Source organism: Anarhichas minor, unplaced genomic scaffold (assembly GCF_050575085.1).
Source record: "Anarhichas minor isolate MPS153535 unplaced genomic scaffold, ASM5057508v1 ptg000041l, whole genome shotgun sequence".
In the NCBI taxonomy this organism is placed as follows: Eukaryota; Metazoa; Chordata; class Actinopteri; order Perciformes; family Anarhichadidae; genus Anarhichas; species Anarhichas minor.
Genome location: NW_027466487.1, coordinates 4,586,184 through 4,611,025, shown reverse-complemented (window position 1 = coordinate 4,611,025; position 24,842 = coordinate 4,586,184). Strand labels below are relative to the sequence as shown.

Below are 24,842 nucleotides of genomic sequence, written 5' to 3'. Positions count from 1 at the left end.
AAAGACTGCAGGTTTAATTTTTAATAAAGTTCTTTTTTTACTTTATTCAACATTTTATTATCAAAGTTACACACATGCATCATAATTTACAGACAATATGGGTATGGACATTTGTATATTTATGTATTTCTAGGACACTGATATGTGTGTGTGTGTGTGTGTGAGTTAAGTCTTTCTGTAACTTCATAGGAAGGAACTAATTCTGTCCAACATCGATGGATTTCTGTTGCTCAAAAAGACGAGTTCTTTCTTTCCATCTTCTGTTCGACCTGATGAGAGGAAAAATAATTTAAAGTTAATGAAAAAGCATTTCTTTAAATGTTATTTTGTAGAAGAAGAAAGGCATCCACAGTATCATCGCTCACTCTGTGGATGCTGCAGCCACTGGCGGTCCATGAAATAGAGGTAACAGCTCTCAAACTCCTTCTCGCTGTAGTTGGGCACCGACACCGGGATGAGCGGGTCCATGGTGTCAAACCCCCTCTGATGAGCCAAACGCAGACAGGAAGTCAGCATATGAGACATCAAACATCGCTTTAAAAGTCATGTTAAAAGAACGTCTAAACACTTTTTAGATTAAATTAATCTCTAACATGAATCAGAAAATACGGACAATTATATCATCATATATAATGCACCACAGGCCCTGTTACTAAGTCAAGCAAATTGAGATATTCATAATTATTTAATTTAAATGCAGAGTTGCGAAATATGCATAATAATGCATCTAAATGCATATTTTTTTGGGGGGATAAGACAAGAATGTTTTATGACCCCCAATTGAGCTTATGAAATGCAGACATGAAAAAAATACGGCCGCTATAAATAATATTTCAGCCCACTGCAACAACACAACCACTGGTATCACACTGCAAACAGGTACAGCTTTTGGCATAAAACGGAATGAACAAGGTAGACGGGATCGGGACAGTATTGACACATCTGACGATTCAATGATGATTAAGTTTCTGTTCAAGAATGCTCCGTTGACAAAAGTAATCTGTACACTGGTGGATTTACAGGCTGTTTTGTTGCTCGACAGACAACAAAAAGATGAGATGCTCGCCACAAATATCAACAAATCATAACCATTATGTCTTGTGTGTATCACTTTATTTAAATCTGAAAAACATCTTCAGCACTAGTTCAGTTCTGAGGATTGCCCTGATCCTGTACGGAGGCCAGGTTTGCAAATTCCCGACTAATGAATGAAGTTGGAAAAGAGAAGGAAAGACTAATCTGCTGTCAGAGCTCGAGGAGAAGTGCTACAGATTATTAAGTACAATACAATGATCTCTGACCTCTCCCAGCAGCTCTTGAGGCAAGTAGGAAGATTTCGAAGTGTAGAGAGACCCCGTCTGAGACAGAGTGGTGATGATGGCGCCTCCAGTCTGAGACAAAAAGAGTGAATGTTATAAAGAAATCTGAGATGTAATATTCTCATGCATCTGTGGTCATCTCCTTTAGTGCGTTCTTCTTACCCAGCTGTTCGTCATCAGCTTTTTCAGGTTATAAACCAAAGTGAGCTGCTCTGGATCTACCTGATGACAGTAAGAAAGAGAGACACGTCAGCTGACAGAGAAGCATGAAGACAAAAAATGAGAAGTGACACGTTTGTTGATGCGTTTCCTCACAGCACTCTTATCCTCCTTCTTGATGGTGGATCTTCCCCACAGGGCGTTGACACCATCCACAGCCACGGCCAGGCGGAAGTCTGACTCTGGCTGCCCGCTTTGCGTCCTCAGCTCCTTCATCACCGCCCCCACCACATCACTGCTGCTCTTCACGCGAGATATACCCTACAGCAAAAGAAACATCCATCAGATGCCCGATGACAATCTCTTTAACACATCAAAGTCTGCTTACAGGTCTTGAAGAGTATACCATTACAACCCCAATTGTGGGTAATGTAAAATGTTTTTATTGCATTTTACTCTTTTGTTGAGTATCAACAAACAACTTTGTAGGTCAAACTCTGAGCCACTGAGTTATGTTCGAAGCGAACAGTAATTTCATGCTCCGTTTCTTTAGGTACAGATGCAGGAGGTTAGAAACTGGTTTGATTTCTTTTGTCTAATAATGTGCTGTCAGAAGGCTGGCTATTAATATCAGATCTAATTAAAGCCCACAACAAGCTCACAGCAACACCAGCGGTGTTGAAAAACGTGTTTTTCTTATTAAGGAGCAAATGATTGATTGAAAGAGGTGAAAAATCCCCCGACTGAACATAACTCTCCTGCTCTTTTCCGCCTTTGTCAGTGAGTGTGGTACAAACATATTGTGCTGATCATCCTCGTGCTCAGTTCATTGGCTATTGATCACCACTAAGCAGCACAGTCGAGGTGAAAGATGAAACTCTAATGACCCCCAGTGGGGAAATCGGTAGATGAAGGAAAGGATAGGTAACAAAAAGAATAAAACTACAGAATTGATGAGAAGGTCTCGGAGGGCGAGATAAACCGCATCTCAAATAAACACACATAAATACTGTGAGAAAACTCACCTGATCCACCAGCTGCCCGAGTGGACTTCCCTCCTCAGTGAACTCTCTCTTTGTCCATGAATAGCGCTGCTTTGTCTTTATCTGGGAGAGAAACCACACCGTTTAATTGACCATGTTCATGGTCCTCATTTATATTCATGCTCCAGGTGTCAGATGTTTTTCATTTGCCTCATGACACAAATTACATCTATTAATATTTCAACACTCCTTTCTCCATGCTAAAGAGCACTAAAGTACTCAACATGCTCCGTCCTCAGTACATTACAATATAAAATCCCTCAAATAATAAACCTCAAACCATATCATGCTGTTATATAGCTACTCTGTCATGCAAAGACACTGTGCTACGAACGCTGCATTTAAGAGCGGTGCATAAGGGGAAATTCAGGTGGTGTCATAAACCAGTTTAATTATGTATATCAGCATGTGACCGAAACCGCTGTGAAGATGCTGTCATGGCTCATTCGAGGTTTATAAATGCCGACATGCTTGTTAATAATGTGACAAATGATGTAATACTCCACAAGCCTTTATTTTGACGATAAGTACTCAAGAGTCATCGAGTTCATATTGTAAAATTGCAGCCTATATAAATATCATCTGATGCCGGATGTTTATAAAAAGGCACACTGCGGAAAGATCTCTACCTTTGAGAGGAAGCGCTCATTGGTGATTCTGAAGTTGCGTAACCATTCGGTGGCTTGTAATGGCTGATCAAAGCGAGAGGTGTTATAGGAGGAGGGCAGCAGCTCTTTGCAGTTCTTCACCCAGAGGTGAGCTATATTAGAAAGAAAAAAAAACAGAGAAGTAGGTCACCCTCTGTGCAGCGGTAGCAGCCAGGCCCTCGTGTGATTGCGTTTGTCTCACCATCAGGAACATGCAGCACCAACCATCCCTGTGTGTAGCAGAAGTGGAGTGTGTGACAGAGAGACATCGTCTTCCCACTGCCCTTCAAGCCATCTGAACAACTTGATAAGGTTAACAACGGCGTTTATCAGAAGCACCAAGAGTATATTTATCTGCGTGTGTGGTTGTGAGCACGTGTTGCAAAGGATACAGAATACATATCGTAGAGAAGGTTTGCTGTAGTCTGCTTTCTTCAGGTAAGAGATGACTTCTAGAGACGGCTGCCTCACCATCATACAGGCTTCATTAAACGTCTTCGCCTAAAAGACACACATTTGTCGGCATTGGTACATTTAACCAAAAACAATAGATCAAGCCACAAAATACTATCTATGAGCCAGTACGTTTTAAAATAATGTGGATGCTGTCACACACATGAGCACATACCTGTTGTTGATAGCGCCGAGGGAGGCCGTGAGGGAACAGAGTGCGGATGTGTGCAGAGGGCAGCGTGTAATACTGTCCCATTTGTTTCTCTGAATGACACGCCTGGAAAGAGCCAAAATACGTGAGATCAACAGCTAAAATCATGCAAATGTATAGACAACTTGCTGCTACGAATATAAATCTGCAGCAACTAGGCAGCTGTGCTCCGTTCTTCCCTGCTTGATAGCTTGATGAAGACATTTGCACTGCTTGAGTGAGATTTGCTTACTGGATCATTCTCCTGCGTTCTGAAAACTGAGAACTGCTCAGGCTCCACAGCCACAGCCTCCTGCTGCTGCTGCCCACATCCACTGGTATGAAGGGACCTTACATGCATTACCTGCAAAAAATAATTATAGAATGAATACTCTTGAGAAACCAGAACAATGATCGAAACAGAACACATGGTACTGTAATGATATGAGACACATTAAAACAGATATAAACCTAATAAATCAATTATAAAGTACAAGACATTAATACACTGATAGAAAGCCTTCAACAAAAACTGAGCCCAGTTAAAACAGCTTGTACGCAAACTTGTACTGTAATCTATGTTAGACATGGTGGAGTGTTTTGCGAAACTGTGATGCTCCTAGACGGAAGGCCAGGGTTATTAGGTGTTAACAAACACCTTAAAAAACAACAAATAACAATTTAGAAAAAATTTAATAAAATAGAGAGAGACATAGGAAGCTGTGTTTCTTGTAAGACTGTACCTGTTAAAACAGACAAGATTCTGTTGTCACACACCCTCTGCGTACGGACGTACGGGGGAGGGGAGCATACACACACACACACACACTCACGTTCCTGAGGCGGTTCAGGTGGCGATTTCGTAGGTGATTAAGGTTCATGATCTCCTTGGTAATACAGGGTTGCGACCTACCCTCAGTGGGACGTGATGTGAGCACACATACACACACCCACACACACACATGGTAGCAGGGCTTGTGGGGACTTTCCCCACCCTTGCACATAGGTTCACACAGAAGGCACCTGCTGAGGTTTGCATTCTGCATTAACCCTTTAGCTGGTCAAACTATGAATAAATATGAGAATACCTTGGTATTAATCTGAACCCCCTTCAGGGGACAGGTGGAGATGTGATGTTTGCACAGCTGCACGCACGATATTGGCGTTCTGGAAATACCGAGGCCCAGGCGCCATCCAGTCTCTGCACTCACGATTTATTACTTATTGTCTTTCCCGGTTGCCTTAAGCACCGGCACTTGATCACGTCTCTGCATTTACGGTAGTTACTTATTATCCTTTAGGGTTAATTGAAACTTCAGTTAGGGTCATGGGACCTCGTCTGCATTCTTATATATCCTTTAGGGCTAATTGAAACCTCAGTTAGTGTCATGGGACCTCGTCTGCATTCTTATATATCCTTTAGGGCTAATTGAAACCTCAGTTAGGGTCATGGGACCCCGTCTGCATTCTTATATATCCTTTAGGGCTAATTGAAACCTCAGTTAGGGTCATGGGACCACGTCTGCATTCCTGCATTTAGACGCCAGTTACGCAAATGGGTACATATAAATAAGAATACCCTGGTATTAATCTCACGCTGGGGAAAAAGGTGTTTTATGTTTTATAATCATGTATTGTTTGGAGTGGCATGCATCTCTGTGTCCTGTAGGCATCAACCAGTGAGCAGGGTGTGTCATGTGTCGTGAGTACTAGCAGATGTAATTGGGTTGGCCTATACTTCTGACCTGGATAAACAGTACGGTCATCCAGGTATGACAAAATGTAAGGGGTGTTACCCTGATACTGTCCTAACCCACGGAGGCACCAAGAAGAGGGGGTTACTTTGCCCCAGGTGTTGTTAAGAGTATAAGTATTCTCGGTTTTGAAGGATCGTGAGCTGAGTCGGGGGAGAAGCCCACCAGGTTAGAACCTGCGCTGGGTTAATCTTTAAACTTTTTTCTCCGGACAATTGAACACAGCCTGCTCAGCTGAGGGCACAAGAGGTTTTTAAAATACTTTGTTGATTTTTATATTTTCCTGTTAATCACTTTTTCTCTGTATTTGAACCAAGAGAATATACTTTGAATTGGACAAGAATAAATAAGTAACGATTTAGCTTTTTCCGACCGACTCTTTTTCTTCATCTGTTTTGGAAAACCTGCAGAGGAGAGGTCTCCTCCGATTAGGGGACCACTCAGCCCCTGTGGTAAGTCTGCAGCGATCTCAGCACGGCACACAACTGATTGCATACTTTATGCGCACACACATCTACATATACTAACACCAGTTTTCTATAAGTGAAGAGAGACCCGGAGAAGTCCGGCTTGATTTTGAAAGAGCTTTATATCTGTTGAGCTCTGAGCAGGGACGGATAAATTTAAATTTAATATAAAATAAATAAATTCAATAAAAGAATTTATAAGACCGACGGCTATTCGAACGACCGATTATACTGTTTAGTATATCACTGTTTGGCGATTCAGAAAAGAAAGCAAACGAGCTATCGATACTGGGCTCGTGTTGGCGATTTATTACTATTTAGTGCAAATCAGCTACCGGTCTGAGGTTCTCTTAAGCGGAGGCATTGAGGCAAATCAGGGAGGGGTGAGCTACCAGCCAGGTAACCATTAGGCCAGGTGAGCGATTCACATAGAGAGAGTACTGAACTCCGCCTCTCTCCCCCTTCTCGCAGTCTCTTATTGCATCAGGGGCGTGCACAGGGAGTGACCGGAACTCGGGGCACGAGTCCCGTGAATCCGTGGTCACTCCGGCGGCAGCTCGTGTCTGTCCGTCGCCGGCAAGAGGTCCTCTCAGTTCGCGCATCCACAGCTGAGGGCCCCTTGTTCCACTTTTGTTCGTTTCAAACAAAAGGCCTCCTATTTGTTTATTACTTATTATTTTTTGATGAATTAAAACATTTTGATAAGAAATAAATTTGAATAAATTAAATTAAAAAATTTTAAAAAAAAAATTATTAATTAAAAATTTAATTGAGAAAGCGTGCGGGGGCACCGCGCGCAACATCTACATTAATCTGTCATTATGACTTGGATATCTAGAGGGCATTTATTACAAGAAAGGATTTACTCGAATATTATGATAAAATGAAGATCATACAGGTGATGCTTTCTGTCCTCCTCTGGGACTGAATGGAAGCATCCAGTGTCTACAACCTAAGGTAGGATGCTGAATCCTAACTGAGCACATAGATACATCTAAGCTCTGTTTTTATTAATTAACCATTCTTAGTGAGATATACAGTAATGCTCTGGATTGAACATGTGCTTAATAACAGTTTGCTTTGCTTGATATTCCTTTTGAACATTTTTAAAACACTGTTTTTAAATTATTTTTTTTAAAGTGTTACATTACTAAAACTACTTGGTATTGGTTGGCATGTAAATTGACCTACTGTCAATCACTACATACTGTACATTTTGGGAACATGTAATGCACACGCTACAAAAAAAAAACAATACAGGTGTTTTGCTCCAGTTTTCTTCCTGCATCCTTGCTTTATAAACAGAGATATACAAAAATATTTTAAAAAATGGATTATTCTTCATATACTGTGCAGGTTATGTGTCTGTGCAGCTTCTCCAAAAGTACTCAAACCTACTGTTTAAATGGACCTTACCGTTTGCCGTAGTCTGAAGGACAGTCTGTGGAGCGCCATGATCTGAAACATGGAGGACGACACGAGTTTAAGTTATATTTCAGGGGTCGCAAGTGCCACTGAATCAAGTAGTATGTAAAAACCCAGCAGTGTCCTTTAACCTTGCGTAAACACTTAGCTAACAGCTAGCTGTGGTCCCCAGCAGGCATGTCACTTACAGGCAACATTAGCAATGTTAGCTAACGTTATTTTAGCGCAGAAAGCTGTTTACCTGCGATTCAGTTCAGATTCAGTCACGACGATTTCGGTTAAGGTCATCTATTGGTAAAATTTCCCCGGAGTGGATTAAGGAAAGGGTAAACTGCACACCTCCAGGCGAAGTCAATGTGCCAGATCTGTCATGGAGACCGCCATCATGCACCTCAGAGCCGGAAGTGACGTTGTACCATCACAAATATTTCTAGCCAATGAGAAGGCGCGAGCCAGACGACAACAACTGAAGAAAATGGAGTTTGTCAGACTTTGACACATTTTACCTGTAATAATAATGAATGCTGTTAGAGTTATGACGGCTGTAAACACACAGCGGAGGAGTCCAATACATAATTAACTCTTTGGAGAAGAACAGTGCTCTTTTTAAGCACTAAACACAACTCTCTTGATAGGATTTATAAGAGCTGTTGCCAACGTTTGTCTTTTCAACCAAATAGGCCTCCAGTATTTTTAATTTTATAATATCCTTTAACCAATAGATCTGTAGTAGCTCTAGGGAGATTAAAATAAAAGTCACAATTCCCTTTTACAAAGTGTGAATGCATGATGAAAAACAAATGTTTTCCAGCCAGCTTTTACCTCCTTATTCTTTTATTTTCTTAAGCCTCGATTTGCTTATTATGATGTTCCTATTTGAAAATGAATTGTATTACTTACATTATTCACATTTTATGTAAATGTTAACTAAGCATTTACGTTTTTTTAACAATCAAACTATCAGTTGTCAAAAACAGAAAATTATTTTTAAATAATACTGTGCAAGATGTATATCCCAGGCTGGATTAGCATCCAGGCAAAGATGCCAAGAGCCCCCATGCTCCTGTACTCCCAGGACCCCTAAAAAGGCGTTCTTTTGTGTGCACTGTACTTGATAGGAACTCATATTTGACAGGACACATAAACACAGCAGAAGAGATGGGGAGTGAGGGTTTGAGGCATAAGGGCCATAAACATGTTCTCTGGGCACCCTAAAGAATTAATCTGGCCATGCATTGAGGCAAAGATTGATTACCAACCATGCAAAGTTGGCAACAGCCCCAGTATACCCAGATTCAATATGTGTCATTTGGTATAGTAATTTAATGAATTTCTAATTTGCTCTCCAAATTTGCATCATTACCTTATCCCGAAGTTCTGTCTTTTTGAATGACCCTAGTTTTAAAAAACGTTATTGTGATATTATCCTTACATGTAGGCTACATATTCTTAAATAAAACAGTGGTTTTCATTTTAACTACCCAAAACTATTGTACATACAGCAATCCCTCTTAAAATAGTGGTTGTTTACTGGGTACAGGTGAAATTCATGAGTCTGTCCTGTTACAGAGTTGCATTGACTGCAGGAGGAACAAGGGGCCAATAGGGGCCCAAAAGATCATGTTTGTCATCTGGCCTTCAATAGACTTACAAACAACAAAACAACAAGTGTTATTTGCTACTACTGCTTTAGTACTATATACTATTGTAACAACGAATAATAAACAGTAATAATAATGTAATTTTAATATGATGATTATTACAATAATCGTTATTATTAATATTAATGCAATTCTAGATTACATTATTTTATGTTCATACCAAAAAATTACGTAAAATCTGTAGTAGAAATATGTTTTGTTGAAGCCCTATGTTATTTTGTGTTATTCCACTGAGTGGAGGAAAACATTGCTTGTATGGATCAATATGTTTCAGTGATGATAAACAGCTCTCACATATGAACTTTTTAATAAGTGCTTCTTCCATGCTGCCTCTCTCTCTCTCCTCTCCCACTACAGTAAACTGAATCCCGTTACACTACAGTGACACAACTTTTGAGCTGCTCCCTTAATTCTTACCACCAGCCTACTTTAGACAAGTCGTCGCCATTTTATTAAACGTCTAAATAGCCCTCCCCAATCGCCTATTATGAACCGCATTGAGATCCTGTGCTCTATTCGCCGTTTTATCCCCTCCTCTGGCCACACGAAAATGGCCACGCAATTGCATTCCCGCACATCCACCAACCCCTCTGCGCTGTCACCGCCTGTAACCCCGCACACACACGAGGTGCTGCAGCCCTTCGTCCCCCGTCATACTGACACGTTAACAGCTCGTGTGAGCACAATCTGATCCATTATTACTGGCGGGGAGCGATGTAACTTTCCCCGAGAGAAGTGGGCAGAAATACGATCTAGTGTAACCAGTCCGCCACCTAGCTGCGGAGACGCGCCGACGAAGATCTGTCGACTGTATGAAAATGAAAACACCCGCGCCAATGTTGTTGCACAGTAGGCTCTGCGCTCCGATGAGACTGAAACTCGGTTTAAGGAGGTGTTTTAACCTCCGCTGGCTTCAGTTATGTAATCAAAGCAACATCTAATGCACCAAAAAGCTCCGGATTGCTGTTGGTGTGGAGGGGAAAGCAGGACAGCAACACCTTAACCTCATGCCTAAACGCAGTTGGCTCCGGGACGCGCTCTCGGGTAAGTAGCCTACGTAGCCTTATTACAGATTTTCATGGCAGTCTGTATTAATGTGTGCAGGCCTGTCATCACCAGCGAGCTCACAGCACTGTAGGGTTACCGATAATGTTGTGCATCCGCGGTGCGCTAATTTTATCCCTTGTTGCCGAGTATGTTTCTCCCTCTGTTCTCCGTGCGCGGTGATATTTCTTATTTCAATGTTGCTGACACCAGCAGGGCTGGCAGAGGACAGATAGAAGAGGGGAAAAAAGGTGGCTCGGGGACTAATCCACATCACAAACACTATAGCAAGCACATTAGGACGCTACGTAGCAACCCCACTTCCATGTTGAGTTTCAATTTGTGTATGTTTTTGGACGCTTAATATGTGTTTCATATCGTATTATGGACATAAGAGTGACGACAACAACAACACGTGCATGTGTGTATCATTTTTAAGTGCGATAGCATCAGGCGGAGAGTGTTTTTCAGAGGTGCGCAAAGTCATTATGGAGAAGGAAGCCCCTGTGGACGTCCTCAGTAAACCGGGGATAGGTTGCTCCAGTGCGGTAACACCCCCACTGCCCATACTGTATCTACAGTAGCAACATCAGTCAACCTACGCAGCTGCGACCTGCATGGTACACAATGTAGGCCTACGACCAATACACTAACTAGAAGAAAGTGTGTGTGTGTGTGTGTGTGTGTGTGTGTGTGTGAGGGGGGGGGACTCACGTGAGAAACTTCCATGTGTATGTGGAGTGGAGTGAAGCTTCATGGTTCAGTATTTTAAGATGCCATCACAGCAGGACTTCTGTACTGTTGTCAGGCAGAGGATAATGGTGTTGTAGTTATTGATGATAACACCGTCATGGGATGGTGATTATGGCTGGAAATATGGTGGGGTGGGCCATTATCATGATTTAATCGTCGCTTCAGCGCTGCCGAGGAACCCACACTGACTGCAGTGTCAAGTCCACCCATCATCCTGTCACTGGAAATAGCTTCTGGTCTAATGTTGGAATAATTTTGAGTTATGTTTGAGAGGTATAGCTCGGGAGTATAAAAAGCTATTAGTATGCACTTTGACTGATGTTGAATGGGCTTGCCCTTTTAAGTTTGAAAACCTGCCACTCTTATTCTCTTCTAGCCACTTTGCAAAACAGGATTGCAACCCATATCAAGCTTCTCCTCATACCTGTATCCTCTTCTTCATGCGGTCAGGCCTCTGGCCTAGAGGTCATGATGAAAGCGGCAGAGGACCACTGTCCATCTCTGTGCTCATTTCATTTGATTGTAAGGAGGTTTGGCCTCCGAAATGCTTTCCAAAACTGTTACATAACAGCAGTTACTGGAACAGATGTTGATTTGAGCTCCGTATGATTCAAGAAAAGGGTTTGGGTGTGGAGGGACCAAGAGTCAGGAGAGATAGCCCACTGAGCTCTTAAATGAAAACATTATCTGATATGCTCTTGTAAGTTTAAGCGGGGCAGTTCAGTGCGTTGTGAGACAAATGAGCTATTTCATAAGAGGCTCTCAGGAGAGAGCTGCAAAAATGCTTGGCTGGGTGTGTTTTAATAGAAAATGGATGAGCGTCTCCCTTAATGAGAGAGTATAATGAAGGAAGCATGACAGAAGATGGTGCTTCCCTTCGATATGTTAAAAACTAGGCTGAACACCGTGCGAGCGAGAGTGAATGTTTTTTCTGGTGGGGAGAATGTTATTTTAGGGTGTGTTACTTGCTGTAATGTCACATTAAAAGTCAATTTACAATGGGGTCAATGAAAAGCTTACTTGACTTAGAGGAAGCAATGGGAGGAGAAGGAATTTGCACTCCTTTCCAAAAATAAGTTTTACCCTTTCCTACGGATTTGTGTTACCACTACTGAAAAGGGGAGGAGGGGAGGAGGGGAATGGTCGGACCGTGAATGGAAGGATTTAGGTTGGAGAGGAGGAAAAGAACGAAGTGGAGGAGGAAATATGGTTCTGATTAACATGGGTACAGTGTATGAGTTGACCATTTTACTGTGTGGTCTACAGAGAGAGAGAGAAAGAGAGGGAGAGAGAGAGAGGATGGGACTAATAGAGAATGCATGCAAAAGCTTTCTGCCAAACATGAAAAGCGGAGTTTCGGAGAGAAAAGAAAGTACACTAGAGGGAAGGGTGGGAGGAGAAGTGCTTGTGGGAGTAGCTGAGAACAGAAGGCGCAAAGACAGTGGGGGGAGGAGGGGAGGAGGCTGGATCAAGTGTTTGAATTAGTCAGGAGCTGATTGATTGATATATTGATTTGGGGAGAAGGGGCAGAGTTAGGCTTAGAACATCAGTAAAAGTGTAGAGGTTTAGAGAGTGTTTGCTGTCTTTCAGAGCTGCCGTTATTTACAGATTGTCTGAGAAAACCTGCTGAGCTGTTTTTGAGGAATGTGAGTAGGTCTTTCTTCCAGTTAGTGCCGACATTCTGGGAATCGGTGGCTCTGATTGGCCCCCAGGTGGATGAGATTTGTAGGTTCTGTATGATGAGATCATCTCTGTGGACAGAGACTTTAGCATCTCTCTACAGCTGCCTGCAGGAACGGGACTTTCCCCTCAATTCCTGTACTGCTGCTACTCAGCATCTGAGCTCACTGAAATGACTAATCACTGGCCTCTCTATGTTTCTGTCTGTGTTTGTCTGTCGTTTCTCTCCCTCTTTCTCTGTCTCAAACTTACTCCATCTCAGTTCAAGCCTAAAGGACAAGAGAGACCCTTCCTTCGCTGGATGACGGAGAGCAACTGTACTTGGACTATTACAGGATATTCTTTTGGAAATCTCCTGACCTACACCTACATTCTGCTCTTTGCTCTTGATCCCAACAACCCCACTGGGGTAATTTAATAGTGTTATACTGGAAGCTCCACAGCATCCTGCCTCTCCCCCCTGACTTCTCCGATGGACCAGAGAGTGAAGGGGGGGACCCCTACAACCACAAACTCCACTCTGGACCCCACCTCTGCATCTGAAGACTCTGAAGTGGCAGAGAAAAAGAAGAGGGGTGAGGGGGAGAAAGGAGATGTAGGGGAAAAGAAGGAGGAGAAAAGAGGAGCATTGAAAAAGAGAGAAGGAGACAAGGGGGCAGTGCTGGAGTTGCTCATCGAGGGACGCTGTGGAAGCGCAGGGCAGCAACAGCTTCAGATCTCTGGCAGAGAGACCAGCTGCCCTGAGGGGAATGTACGTCTCCGGATTGGACTCCAGGCCAAACGCACCAAGAAACCGCCTAAGATCTTGGAGAGCTACGTCTGCAAGCCCACCGTCAGGACCTATCAGAGACAAGCCAGGGGGGGACTACTAAGGGGGAATGGAGAAGGAGGACCGCAGAACAAAACCAGCTCCACTCCAGACGAGCCAACCAGAGATCAACGTTCAGGCTTGGATTCTGTCCAGACCACATCCAAAAAAACTGCATCTGCCGCTTCACCACCACTTGCATCATCGTCATCATCATCATCATCGCAGCCACTGTCATTATCATCAACAGCTTCCACGACAGCGTCAGTCCCTGCCATAACCAGCCAAGGGACCAAGTCTGCCAAACAGGTAAGTTAAGGACAAGGCTACACACAAACACACACACACACACACACAAACATGCTTACATGGTGCAAAATCGTGCAGCTTTGTGCTTATCTGTAATAAGGTCAAATTGGTTATTGTTTCAATACTGAAACCTAAGCAGCCCATTTAAATAAACCGACCTATAAATAGGACAACAGCACGGCAACCACTTGGAGCTATTACAGACATTGGTCCATCAGTCCCTATGACAATCCCCCAAGGGGAAGCTTATTGCTTTAGCTGCAAAAACACCACTCAAGCTGCAGCATACCAAAATTACAGGACAAGTACGAAATGTCAGGCCTTCTCATCTGTATTAGTGGCAATTTATAGCTACCAATAGCACAGCTTTCTCTCTCTCTTTCTGTCTATGCATGGCTCTCTATATCTGTCCCTCCCTTCTATTTTTACATCCCCTCTTTTCTCTACCTGCTCTAATTTATCTTTCTCTCCCCTTCAGTCCCTGTCCCACTCCCTTCCTCTCTGTTTCTCTGCCTTTGTATTTCTCCTTTCTGTGTCAGCCCCATTCCTGTTTCCATCACCTCACTGTCTCCATCTCTTCAGTATGCCCTCTTTTCTCTGCCTGATTGAGTCATTTTGTCCTCACTCTCTCTTTTAATGGGCAGGCAAAAACAAAAGCATTTCAGTTGTTGTCTCTTCCCCATTGTCCTTCGCTGTTGTCCTTACAAACTAGTGGATGTCACAGCCATTGTTGTCTATGACAGAGATTCCGTGTTTGCACTCCCCAGGTTCCTATCAAACTGGCCGATAAGACAGAGGTGAATTCAAATGGCTCATCTGAGAAAGTGAAGAAAGAGAAGCTTCCCAGTGTCTCTGCAGGACACAAACCCTGCTCGCCTACAACAGACCAGACAGCTTCAATTACTCCTTCCACCGCATGCATCCAAGCCCCATTTTCATCGGAAACCAGGAATGAAGGGAAGACCTCCAAAAAACATAATGGTTTGGTTCAGTCAGCAAAACAGAAGGGACTATCTAATGGGAAAGGCTCTGTCGACATCCTTGGCACTTCCATCTCGCAGAAAAGCAAAGTTGGAAAACACAGCAGTTCCTCCTCTGTTTCCTCCATGGACTCCTCGGCAAGACTTCCAGCCTTCACCACCTCCCATAAAGAACTCAGCCTGTCCAATAAGAGTAGACCAGACTCTCCTTCCTCTTCTTCAGTCACCCCTAAACCACAGTCCTCCCCCACTGTGGTTCTCTCCTCTACCCAACCCCAAGATCAGGATCCTTCTATACAGGCCCCGCTAGAGAAAAAGAGAGACAAAGAGAGGAAAGCAAAGAAAGACAAGCGGAAAGACAAAAAATCAAAGAGAGATAGATTGGAGACTGAAAGAGCAAAGAGTCAGACCAGAAAGGAGGAAGGCAAGAAGAAGAAAAAGGAGAAAGGGAAAGATGGGAAATCAAGGCATGGCAAAGAAAAAGAGGAAGGACATAGGACTGATAATACGTGGAGGGATGAGTTAAAGACTGAAAGAGGAAAGGCAGAGAAAAAGAGGGACAAGCTTAGCCCAGACAGACAAAGACCAGAGGATAATACATTTGGCGAAACAGTTGATACGAGTAAACTAGATAAAACCTGTAAAGTTGTGAACCCAGGCAGACCAGATGAGATAGACAAGATGGATGACAGTTGCCAGCCAGTTAAACAAGCTGAGCCAGCAACAGCAACAGGTGACACCAGTAAATCAAAAGAACAAGATATCTCAAGACATTCAACTGTGCCTCCAAGCCACCCCTCTTCTTCTGCTCCTCCCTCTCTGCCAACTCCCTCTGCCCGTGCCCCTGTTTCTCCCCCTTTCCTCCCCCAAGAGCAGGACAGCCGTCCGCTTAAGAAACGTAAAGCCAGGCGGCCCAGCTGGACCAAGCTGGTGCACCGGGCTCAGAGAGTGGAAAATCAGGAAGCCCCTTCAGATTCCCAACATAGTCCTTTACTAAATTTCCCCCAGAACCCCAAGATGTCCCTTCCTGCCAAGGCCACTATTCATCAGACTGATGAGTCACACACAGCTCACTCTAGCTCCTTAAACAGCAGCTCCTCCCCTCTCTCTTCTGCAACCAAACCTCCATCCCCAAAGCAGAGTCATCCCACATCAGACCCAAGTCCCCCTGCTTCCAGATGCCCCATAACCCCTGCCCGAAAAAGGGGCCGGCCAAAATCCCACAGCTCTAGCTCAGATGAACCTCTCACGAGACTTTCATCAAACGCTATCCCAACGGAGGTGCCTCTTATGGTGTGTGACAGAGATCAAAAAGCCCCTGTGCTGGAGCCAAGTCCAAAACTGCAGTGCGCCACTCAGTCTAAATCCAGCCCCAAGAAGCGTGGCCGTCCTCCTAAGCGACCCCTCCCCGAGGACCACAGTCGCGATGCACTGAATCGCACTGACAGGAGTAAAGATTTTCACACTGCTGAAAAGGGGAACAGGCAGCTAAAGATCAGGAGGCTGATTAATGAGATGAAGAAAAGAAAGAAGAGGAGACTTCACAAGGTAATGCTGTCTGGGTATGTGGGAAAGGAGGGAAGGGGAGGCCAGGCAGCAGATGGCGAGACCTCTCTGAGAATGAGTAAATCAATAGAGGCTACAACAGTACACACACTCTCAGCCTTGTCCTCCTCCTTTGGGAGCAAGTTGGGCCCTCAGATCAATGTGAGCAAGAGAGGGACCATCTACATGGGCAAGAGACGAGGACGCAAGCCTAAAGCCCAAACCGCTAACGCCAACTCCCAGAACACCACACAGTCGTCCCTGTTTAACAATCCCTCTGAAACATCTCTCTTCTCATCTAACCAACCCCAGCATCCTCCCTCTCACCCATTTCCTTCTCCATCTCTCACCCACTCCAGTGGGGCCCAGAGCCCTTATAGTGAAGGCAGCCTCACAGAACCAACATCTTCCCTACTTTTTCCTCACCCTTTCTTCCTCCCTTCCCCATCATCCTCCTGTACCTCCCCCCGTCCTCCCTCCTCCTCATCCCTCTCTCCCTTTGTGAAGAAGAGTTGTCCATGTCAGGGAAGGCATCATTTCCCCTTTCACCAGTCTTCATGTAAGCTCTCCTGTCCCACCCCTCCACTGCATCACACACCAGGCTCTCCTGGCCACCTGAAAGAGGCCACCCCCTCCCCCAGGAGTGAGTCACACAGCGAGGACACGCTGCCTAGCGATAGTGGGATTGGAACGGATAACAACAGTGTTTCTGAGCGAGCGGAGATGAGGGGGGTTAGAGGCATTTTCAGGTTGGGTCAGGGGTCAGGAGTGACTCTGGGGGGTCAAAGGCACCCTTCCTCTCTTGTCGACCGTCCCTCTCCTGTCTCTTCACCCCTCTCTCTAATGCCGAGACACACAAACCCCATCACCAACTTAACTACTGTGGAGCGGCACAGAGACAGACACAGGCACAGGCGAAGGGATTATGACTGTTCCTCTTCCTGTACTTGCTTGTGCCTGTGCTCCTGCCCGGGACACAACAAGTGCAATCATTTGGACTATTACCCATGCCTTGGACACAATGCACTGAAGAGACAGAAAAATAAACATAAGAAGAAGCACCAGCAGCTACACATGCAGGATCCAGAGTTTCTGGCCGAGCTAGAAGAGGTGATCGGTCAGTTCAGTGAGGTCCACATCGGACGGCGAAGTTGGGCGAGGACAGGACTGGGACAGGGCTTTGATGCGAGTAGGAATGCTGCTGGGGGAAGGCGTCATCACTCCTCCTCCCATTCTCTCCGCTCCAACATCTTCAGGATCAATCTGAATGGCTTCTACTCTCCTCACCCTTCATCTTACTCTGCTAATCCCTCCTTCTCTCCCCAGCCTTTCTACCCTTGCCAGCCTGTGCATTGCAGCAGGAAGCCAGACAGCAGGCAATGTGGTTGCTCGTCAAAATTTCAGGAGAGCATTGAAAATATGGGCTTTTACAGCGGCTATCCCCCAGCCACGACACTTTACCACCACCTCCCCAGCTCCTACCAGCTTCCCTCACCACACCAGTATGCCCCCCATCAGTCCCATCATGCCCACTTCCTCCTCAACCCTGCCAGATTCCACAGGCGGAGGAGCAGGTTGCTGCGGGAGGGAGCTTTAGGAGGAGAGGTTGAGGGAGATATAGGAGGCAGTGGAGGAGCCCCACACCTCAGCTCAGGGTTCACATCCAGCCTCTCCTGTGGCTGTGGGAGGAGCGAACACAAACACAAACATAAACACCGGCACTGCGAACGAGACATGGATGAGGAGGAGGAGTTACACGAGGAAGAGGAGGAAGATGGAATGGAGAGAGAGGGTTTGGCTAGTTCAAAGCCAAGGTCAGGGTTCATTTTGGGGCAAAGTGAAGAAGGAAGGAAAGGGGCAAGAGGAATGGGGTCCGCTGCTGCTGCTGCCACATCATCCTCAGCAGAGAGGTTCAAACACACATCTCTCACCTCACTGGGGCTGGGTTCCTCTCACCTGTCTTCATTTGGAGGAAGCTGGGGCGGTCTGGGCCAGAGCTGGACAAAATTTGGGGGCCTTGGAGGGACAGGGTTTGGAAATACAACTCCCAGCTGGAGAGGCTTCACTGGAGAGCAACATACAGGCAGACTGATCGCATCAGACGGAGAGGACGAAGACGGGGAGGACGAGTCACACCTGTACAGGACGTCACCGTCCCCAACACACACCAACCTGTTCACATCAGCTGCGTTGGCAACAGGGGGGAGGGGTCTGAGGATCGGATTGGCCGGTAGGAATCCAGGAAGTGGGGACAGGTCATGGAGGAAAGATGAGCCAGCATGGACTGAGAGGAGAGAAGCAGGTAAGGATGCATGAATGGTTTGATCAATAAATCTGTGACTGAATAGACATGACTGTGCTTCTGTGTGATGGCTGTGAGGTCATGTTAGCATTAGTGCTAAAGTTGGTGCAAATACTGCAATATTAGTATTTCTCTGGCTGTCTGTGCTGATAAATGCTACAAAAAAATCTCCATTGTTAACATGCTCTATGTGTTGTGTGAATGCGTAGTTGCATTGTGTTATAGTTTCATCGGCAAAAAACATGCATACATAGAATACTGACAGATGATATAGAAAATCTAACATCAACTGTGCTTACCAATGAAATACACCAACAGCACCCAAATCATGACAGCTAGCTGTGTGAATAGGTTGTAAGCCAAGAGGCTCTTTACACTTCCGCGGTTATGACAGATTTCTTTATTTGCAGAATGTGGAGATGAGATTTTGGCACCAATAGTTTGCCCACTATAGTGATAGCATTGCTTTTTCTCTCAGGTGTTGTTGAGCCACACATCAAAGCCTGGAGGGTGTTGGAGGGGAAATCAGACTCCGTTCTTTTTATAGCCAATTTCAGACTCACGCTGCTGTGCAGGATATGTGCCTAGCTCACACACACGCACACACACGCACATACATGTTTATGGGAATCTTCCAGAAAATCTTTGAAATCTTCCCGGCCTGCAGCGAACCACACGCTGTTGCAGCCCGGGGCTACCCAGTGAACACAGTCATTAGTTAACCACCAGATTGGCTATTTAAAGCCTGGCCTACCCCTCACTGCTGGCCAACTGACTTGGAAAAAGGAAAGCGTGGTCAGTCTGTGAGGGACTGTGGAAAATGGATCATAAAGATAGATGACCTCAGGAGAGATTAATGAAGGAATAGCATGGAGGTCAGAGTGGGTGCAAAAAGAACTTGTGAGGGGAAAATGTTGTTTTTAAAAGAACATTTGACATCAATTCATCATTTAACTAAACACACATTTTTAAGTTTAGCACGCCAGTAAGGGTACGCTCATCCACATTTTTTCTCTGTCTGCTCAGCCTTTTGAGATTGTGTTCCACATTAACCGATCGTGCAAAAACAATTTGTGTGGAAGAGTGCATACGTGTGCATGTTCATACCATAAAGTATGCATTCTGCACAGTGGACATACTTGTGTTTTTTTTGCTGTGAATGTGCGTACATAAATCCCCTCTTAATGCATTTCCCAGAAGTAAACTGGTCAGAGGAAATGTTGTGACTCACATAATCTGTGTCCCATCCGCATGACTCAGCCCAGACTGGGCTCACATCACACCTCCTGCTGGCTCAATCGCTGATCCACATCTGTCTCATTTCCTCTCTGCCACTTACACCCCTCCTCCTGTGCCTCAACCCCTCCTTCCCTCTTTCCATTTCAATGACTGCAGGTTTACAAGGTGATTCAAGAAGCCGGGGGCAGCAGAAAACCGTGCCAACGCCAGACAGTGTGGCAGGAGGGGGGAAAAGAAGGCCAGGGCGGCCCAGAAAGCATCCACTGCCCTCCACTGTGTCCTCCCCCATGCACTCATCTGCAGCTCCCTCCATGTCATCACCCGACCTCTTGCCAGGACACAACAGAGATTGGAGAGAAGTGGGAGGGCCAGAGAGAGATAGAGGAGGTGACACAGTGCAGCAGGTGACAGAGTTGGAGCTGCAGGCCAGGAAGAAAAGGGGACGGAAAAGAAAACATGGTGACTCTCCTTGTCATCAGAGGTAAACACTCACAACTGTATTATAAAGTACCTGAGCTGGTTGACTTGAAAATTCAATACAACCACTCACTATTGCTTTATTAACCCACTGTTTTCAGCACTGTGTGCTAAACCAGTGCCTTTTCTCTCTTTCTCTTTTTCCTCTCTATCATTCTATCTCTCTCTCTTCATGCTTTCCTTTTAGTGTCGCTGAGGATAAACCCGAGTGTGACACCCCCCCTGAATGTTTTAGCCCATTAGATGTCGACCAGGCTCCCTCTCAACCAGTAACCATCCAAAGAGAGGAGAAAGCAGATGGGCCTCCCAGGAAGAAGTTTCTGAGGGCGGGTCTTTACTCTGATGATTACAAAACTACAGAGTAAGTTGACAGAATTCATAAACAAACTATTACAACATTTTTTTTTTCTTTTTTGTTTGTTTATGTTTTTTAATGTTTTTAAGTCTCTTTCCTAGCCCGCCCTCCCAAGCCCGGCAGTTGTGCAAAGAGAGTATGGATTACTCACCGGGGGAGCATGAATACAGCCTTTTACCTGCTCCCATAAATGTTGGTGAGTATTTAATAAAATTCCAGTTTGTTGTAGCTGCGATTGTTCATCCTAATTGTCTTTGTGTCCTCCAGGGAAGTACCTTAGGCTGAAGAAGATTCATTTCCAGTTACCTTATGATGTTATGTGCCTGTGGCAGAACAATCAGGTACAGTGGAGCCCCACAACACAGAATCAGGAAGTTAGACGGGCAACCTGAAACATCATTGAAGATAAAAGAGTGTTACGAGGGAATTTGTGGAGTGTCATGAATGTGCATGTAATTCTGATGTTGTGTTGTCACAGCTTCAAAAGCAGCCTACTGTCCCCCTGAAGAGGAAGCGGCATTACTGTGAGTTGCCAGTAATCAATGTGTTATCTTCAAGTTCAGTAGATGGATCAAATCAAGTCTCTCATACAGCGTCTTACTCTGTATCTCTCACTCAGGCCGGCTGAAGGAAAGGATTGTATCCTCTCATCGGACATCGGTGAGTTCATGTGGCTTGGGGTTGTTCACTCCAGTGAAGAGCGCAGCTTTAATAAGTGTTAAACTTACAAGCGTCCCTCCATTTTATTTTTATTTTACAGGAGAGCTCTAGCGACATTACTAGCTTGTTTCCGCACCTCGACATGGAGCCTTTGACCAGCAGTGAGCGGTACGGAAAGAACGGCGCGATTAACATAGATACAGTAAACTATTACTGAATTAATGTCAGTGAGCTAATGTGTCTTCCTTGTGTGCCGGGCCAGGAGCTTTGTGGTGGAACACCACGTGTTCCTTGTGAGGAACTGGGAGCTCGTGAGAGACAGACAGATCCGACTGAGGATAGAGAGGGAGAGAGACGCAGAGGGAGAGGAGCAGAACTCACGACGCCTGTCCTGTGATGGAGCCAATGAAGACGACAGCCACATCAAGTCAGGTCCATGAAGCAAGTGTGTGTGTTAGTTTTTGTTCCTGTAGGTGTTTGTGTATGCATACGTGTATGTGGTTGAACTCTATACATTTTCATTTCAACATCTGTATAGATTTCTTCTTATGTCCCGTGTTCTGTCATTTACTTAATGTGTGCATGTATGTGCGTGCGTGTGTGTGTGCTCTGCTTACAGCCCGTCGTCCTCATATTTGGCCTGTCTTTCCATATCATTCTCAGCAGCACAAACTAAGTGGTTTTCCAACCACAGAATTTCAGCCTGCAGAAATGTTTCCCCATTTCTGTCATCCAGCGCTGGTGTCCAAGAACCCAGCTGACATCAACTTTCCCCATTAGCAGTGAAACCACATCGTTACCATCAAAGATTCCCTGACTGATAGGAATCAAGGGAAAATAAGGACACACGCATAATTACAGATATATCTGTAAAATAAATTATGCGCTGTTGCCATTCCCTCCTACAATGCCTTCACTAACATACAGAATACTGTTTGAACTCTGACCCTCAGATCAGGAAGTGGGGGTGGAGGTGACGGTTATCAGCAGTGACCCCCACCATCAGAGTCAGGACACCTCCAGCTCGCTCACTGCCAGCCCCTGTGTGAGTGAAACACCACCCACCTACTAAAAAAAACAAGTCTTTTCTTTTAAGAATGCATGTTTCCACAATGATAAAAATCTACTTTTGCAATTAGTTGTGCATACTTGTTCACCACAGCCCACCAAAGCCCAGAACGGACAAGAGGAGGAGGGAGAGGAAGAAAAACGAGGGGAAGAAGAGGTCTGCAGCAGAGAACAGAGGAGGAAACGGCTGAATGATATACTTTTGACCCTGCAGCATTCATAAGCTAACAATGAGGTAAGTAGAGCATCAGATACAGAAACAGGAGGGACTCGGAGATGTATACGCATTGTCTCGTTGATGTATACGCATTGTCTTGTTGATATTGTCTTGCCTTTACGTAGGTGGGACCACTCTGAGAAAGGGACCAGGCCCACCACCGGACAGATGGACAGGAACTGATGTCACAACACTGCTATTAACAGTAGTAGTGCCGCGGAGAACAAGCGAGAAAAAGAAAACGCGAGATGGAGAATTATAGCAGCTGAAAAATGCAAGAAAGACATCTCACACACTGACAGATGAGTGTGGTGAACCTAGCGCTCTGAAGGGCATCACACCAAGGATGAAACCATGGAAACACATCTTTTGTCCAAGCGGCAAGGGATGAGACAAACTGAGACAAACTGTCCCGGATGAAAGAAATAAAAGAAACAGACCAGCTGAAATTAATTTGCACTAGTGCTGGATGAGCAAGCACACTAAAGACTGTATGTATGTATGCTGAGTGAACACAATATAAACACACACACACACAAACACATACACTTTGATTGCTCTTACTTAGGCACCTTAAGCAAAGACAGACATCGGTCCGAGTCTGAAAGTGGACATATATGGTATTTAGCATTTCAGCTCGGAAGTTTCCAAGAGACGAGAAGCTCAGGAGCTGCCCGGGGATATAAAAATGTAGCCTGGGCCCTAAGTAGGTCAAAATTGAACCCTCATTTACTCATTAAGCTTTCAAAGTCACATTGCACCTTTGGGAAATGACACAAAGAGAAATGAACCAGTTGAAAGCTGTTGAGACAGTGGTAGGGGTTTTTACTTCACTTTACCAAGACGATGTCTGCTATGTACCAGTGAATAGGCAGGGGAGGGGGTGGGCTTTGTGATAGGAATTTTGGCATCGCTGCAAGAGAATTTCAAATGAGGTTTTAAGAAAGAACTTATTTTTGGAAAAAAAAAAGACAGCTTGAGCACTGTCTGCTTAAGAGATGGGCAAAATATATTCATGATAGGAATGTTTATTGTTGACTATTTTCAGTATTGCTTCCTGGGGAAGGGAGAGAGAGAGGGGTAAAAAGGGTTTTCTTTACTTCAGACTGCCTTTGAGAATGTTTTTGCTCCAGAGCATTGACAATCAGAATGTCCGAGGGGGAAGAGGAGAGACGAAACTAGAATTGATTTGCCCCAAATGCTCTGTAGAAGTGCCATGTTGTCTTGTGTACGTACCTAAGCGAACTCATGCAGTCTTTAAAAGCAATATCTCATCTGATAAGGACTATATAAGGACTTCTGTTGTTGTGTTTTTTTTAGTTGTGAATATCTGAGGATTGGAGGTCATTTTTCTGTACAGTTGCATAGTAGATTGTCCTCATGTTAGGAGGATTGGGCTAATCCACTTAGTGGAAGTAGCGTTCAGTTTCATGAATGTACATAGAGAGAGAGAGACCTGTTTTCCTTCTATCAGCAGTAGCGTGTGAAATGAGTATTATACGTGACAATACTATTGGGATTATACATACAACTTATTAATCAAACCTTTCGTTTTACTAACATGTTTTTAACAGAGTATAAAGCTGACCAATATACCAGTCATTTGTCCCTAAAATTGACTATGATTGTATATGATTTTATTTTGTAGAATTACATAATTTGTCTCTTTTCTTAGCTGAGCGTACATTTTTCATTTTCTAATTATTGGTTAGACAATCAGTGACAGTGATTTAGTCTTTCCAGTGTTACATTTCTGCTCTCTTTCAGTAGTGGCTTCTAATAACAAGCCAAGAAAGTGCAATTTCTTTGACTGTTTACATACTGTATGTATATTCTTCCTCTTTCCTTTTTTAACTAAGAGCACTACATTATTGCCAGTGGATGATTAACTTTATAGCAAAGGTACACATAAAGAGTTATTTATCTAGTTTGCATGACATGTAACCTTTGCCTGTTGCCTCTGATAATATGCATCTAAAAAACAAAACATCAAAAACAGTTATAACTCAATGCCATAGAATGTCAGCTCAGACTATTTGCCTCTATAACCATAATAATAAAAGCATTTTATGTCAACTAGTACTAAACCCTGCAGACTCTTGGTGTATCAGTTATAAGGCTTTCTGTGTTTTGGGAGGTTATTGCAGTGATTTTAATCAGGTTGAGCTAACAGTGCTATCTAGTGGTGTTTGCATGTATATCTCACACTGTGTTGTCCTCCATAATGACCCACAATGGAGGACGATATCAAAGGAACACGGTTACAAGATGGGGGAGGGCTGCAGCT

The 24,842-nt window shown here is 44.4% G+C and overlaps 2 protein-coding genes across 12 annotated transcripts; one reads left to right on the top strand and one right to left on the bottom strand.

Moving 5' to 3' along the window:
• Positions 1-12: 12 nt before the first annotated feature.
• On the bottom strand, positions 13-10,906 carry dap3 (death associated protein 3). 3 transcript variants are annotated; one of them, XM_076108929.1, is made up of 13 exons: positions 10,877-10,906; positions 7,449-7,490; positions 4,065-4,175; positions 3,797-3,898; positions 3,561-3,669; positions 3,371-3,463; positions 3,151-3,281; positions 2,504-2,584; positions 1,635-1,799; positions 1,482-1,541; positions 1,302-1,391; positions 366-483; positions 13-269 (listed from the first exon to the last, which is right to left on the bottom strand). In XM_076108929.1, the coding sequence occupies exons 1-13, from the start codon at positions 10,889-10,891 to the stop codon at positions 184-186; spliced, it is 1,203 nt and encodes a 400-aa protein (XP_075965044.1). In that variant the 5' UTR covers positions 10,892-10,906; the 3' UTR covers positions 13-183. The 3 variants fall into 3 exon arrangements, with proteins under 3 accessions (XP_075965044.1, XP_075965045.1, XP_075965046.1); XM_076108930.1 differs by lacking the exon at positions 10,877-10,906 and adding an exon at positions 7,699-7,881; XM_076108931.1 differs by lacking the exon at positions 10,877-10,906 and adding an exon at positions 7,797-7,844.
• Positions 9,866-24,642, top strand: LOC142969202 (uncharacterized). 9 transcript variants are annotated; one of them, XM_076108924.1, is made up of 14 exons: positions 9,871-10,162; positions 12,858-13,712; positions 14,480-18,539; positions 19,935-20,259; positions 20,443-20,616; positions 20,700-20,806; positions 20,878-20,951; positions 21,089-21,134; positions 21,230-21,270; positions 21,371-21,438; positions 21,533-21,702; positions 22,224-22,315; positions 22,433-22,573; positions 22,681-24,642. In XM_076108924.1, the coding sequence occupies exons 2-13, from the start codon at positions 13,068-13,070 to the stop codon at positions 22,559-22,561; spliced, it is 5,931 nt and encodes a 1,976-aa protein (XP_075965039.1). In that variant the 5' UTR covers positions 9,871-10,162; positions 12,858-13,067; the 3' UTR covers positions 22,562-22,573; positions 22,681-24,642. The 9 variants fall into 9 exon arrangements, 4 of the variants coding, with proteins under 4 accessions (XP_075965042.1, XP_075965043.1, XP_075965039.1 ...); XM_076108925.1 differs by having other exon boundaries at positions 9,872-10,162; positions 20,712-20,806; XR_012959097.1 differs by lacking the exon at positions 22,681-24,642 and having other exon boundaries at positions 9,866-10,162; positions 21,533-21,711; positions 22,433-22,481.
• The last annotated feature ends 200 nt before the right edge of the window (positions 24,643-24,842 follow it).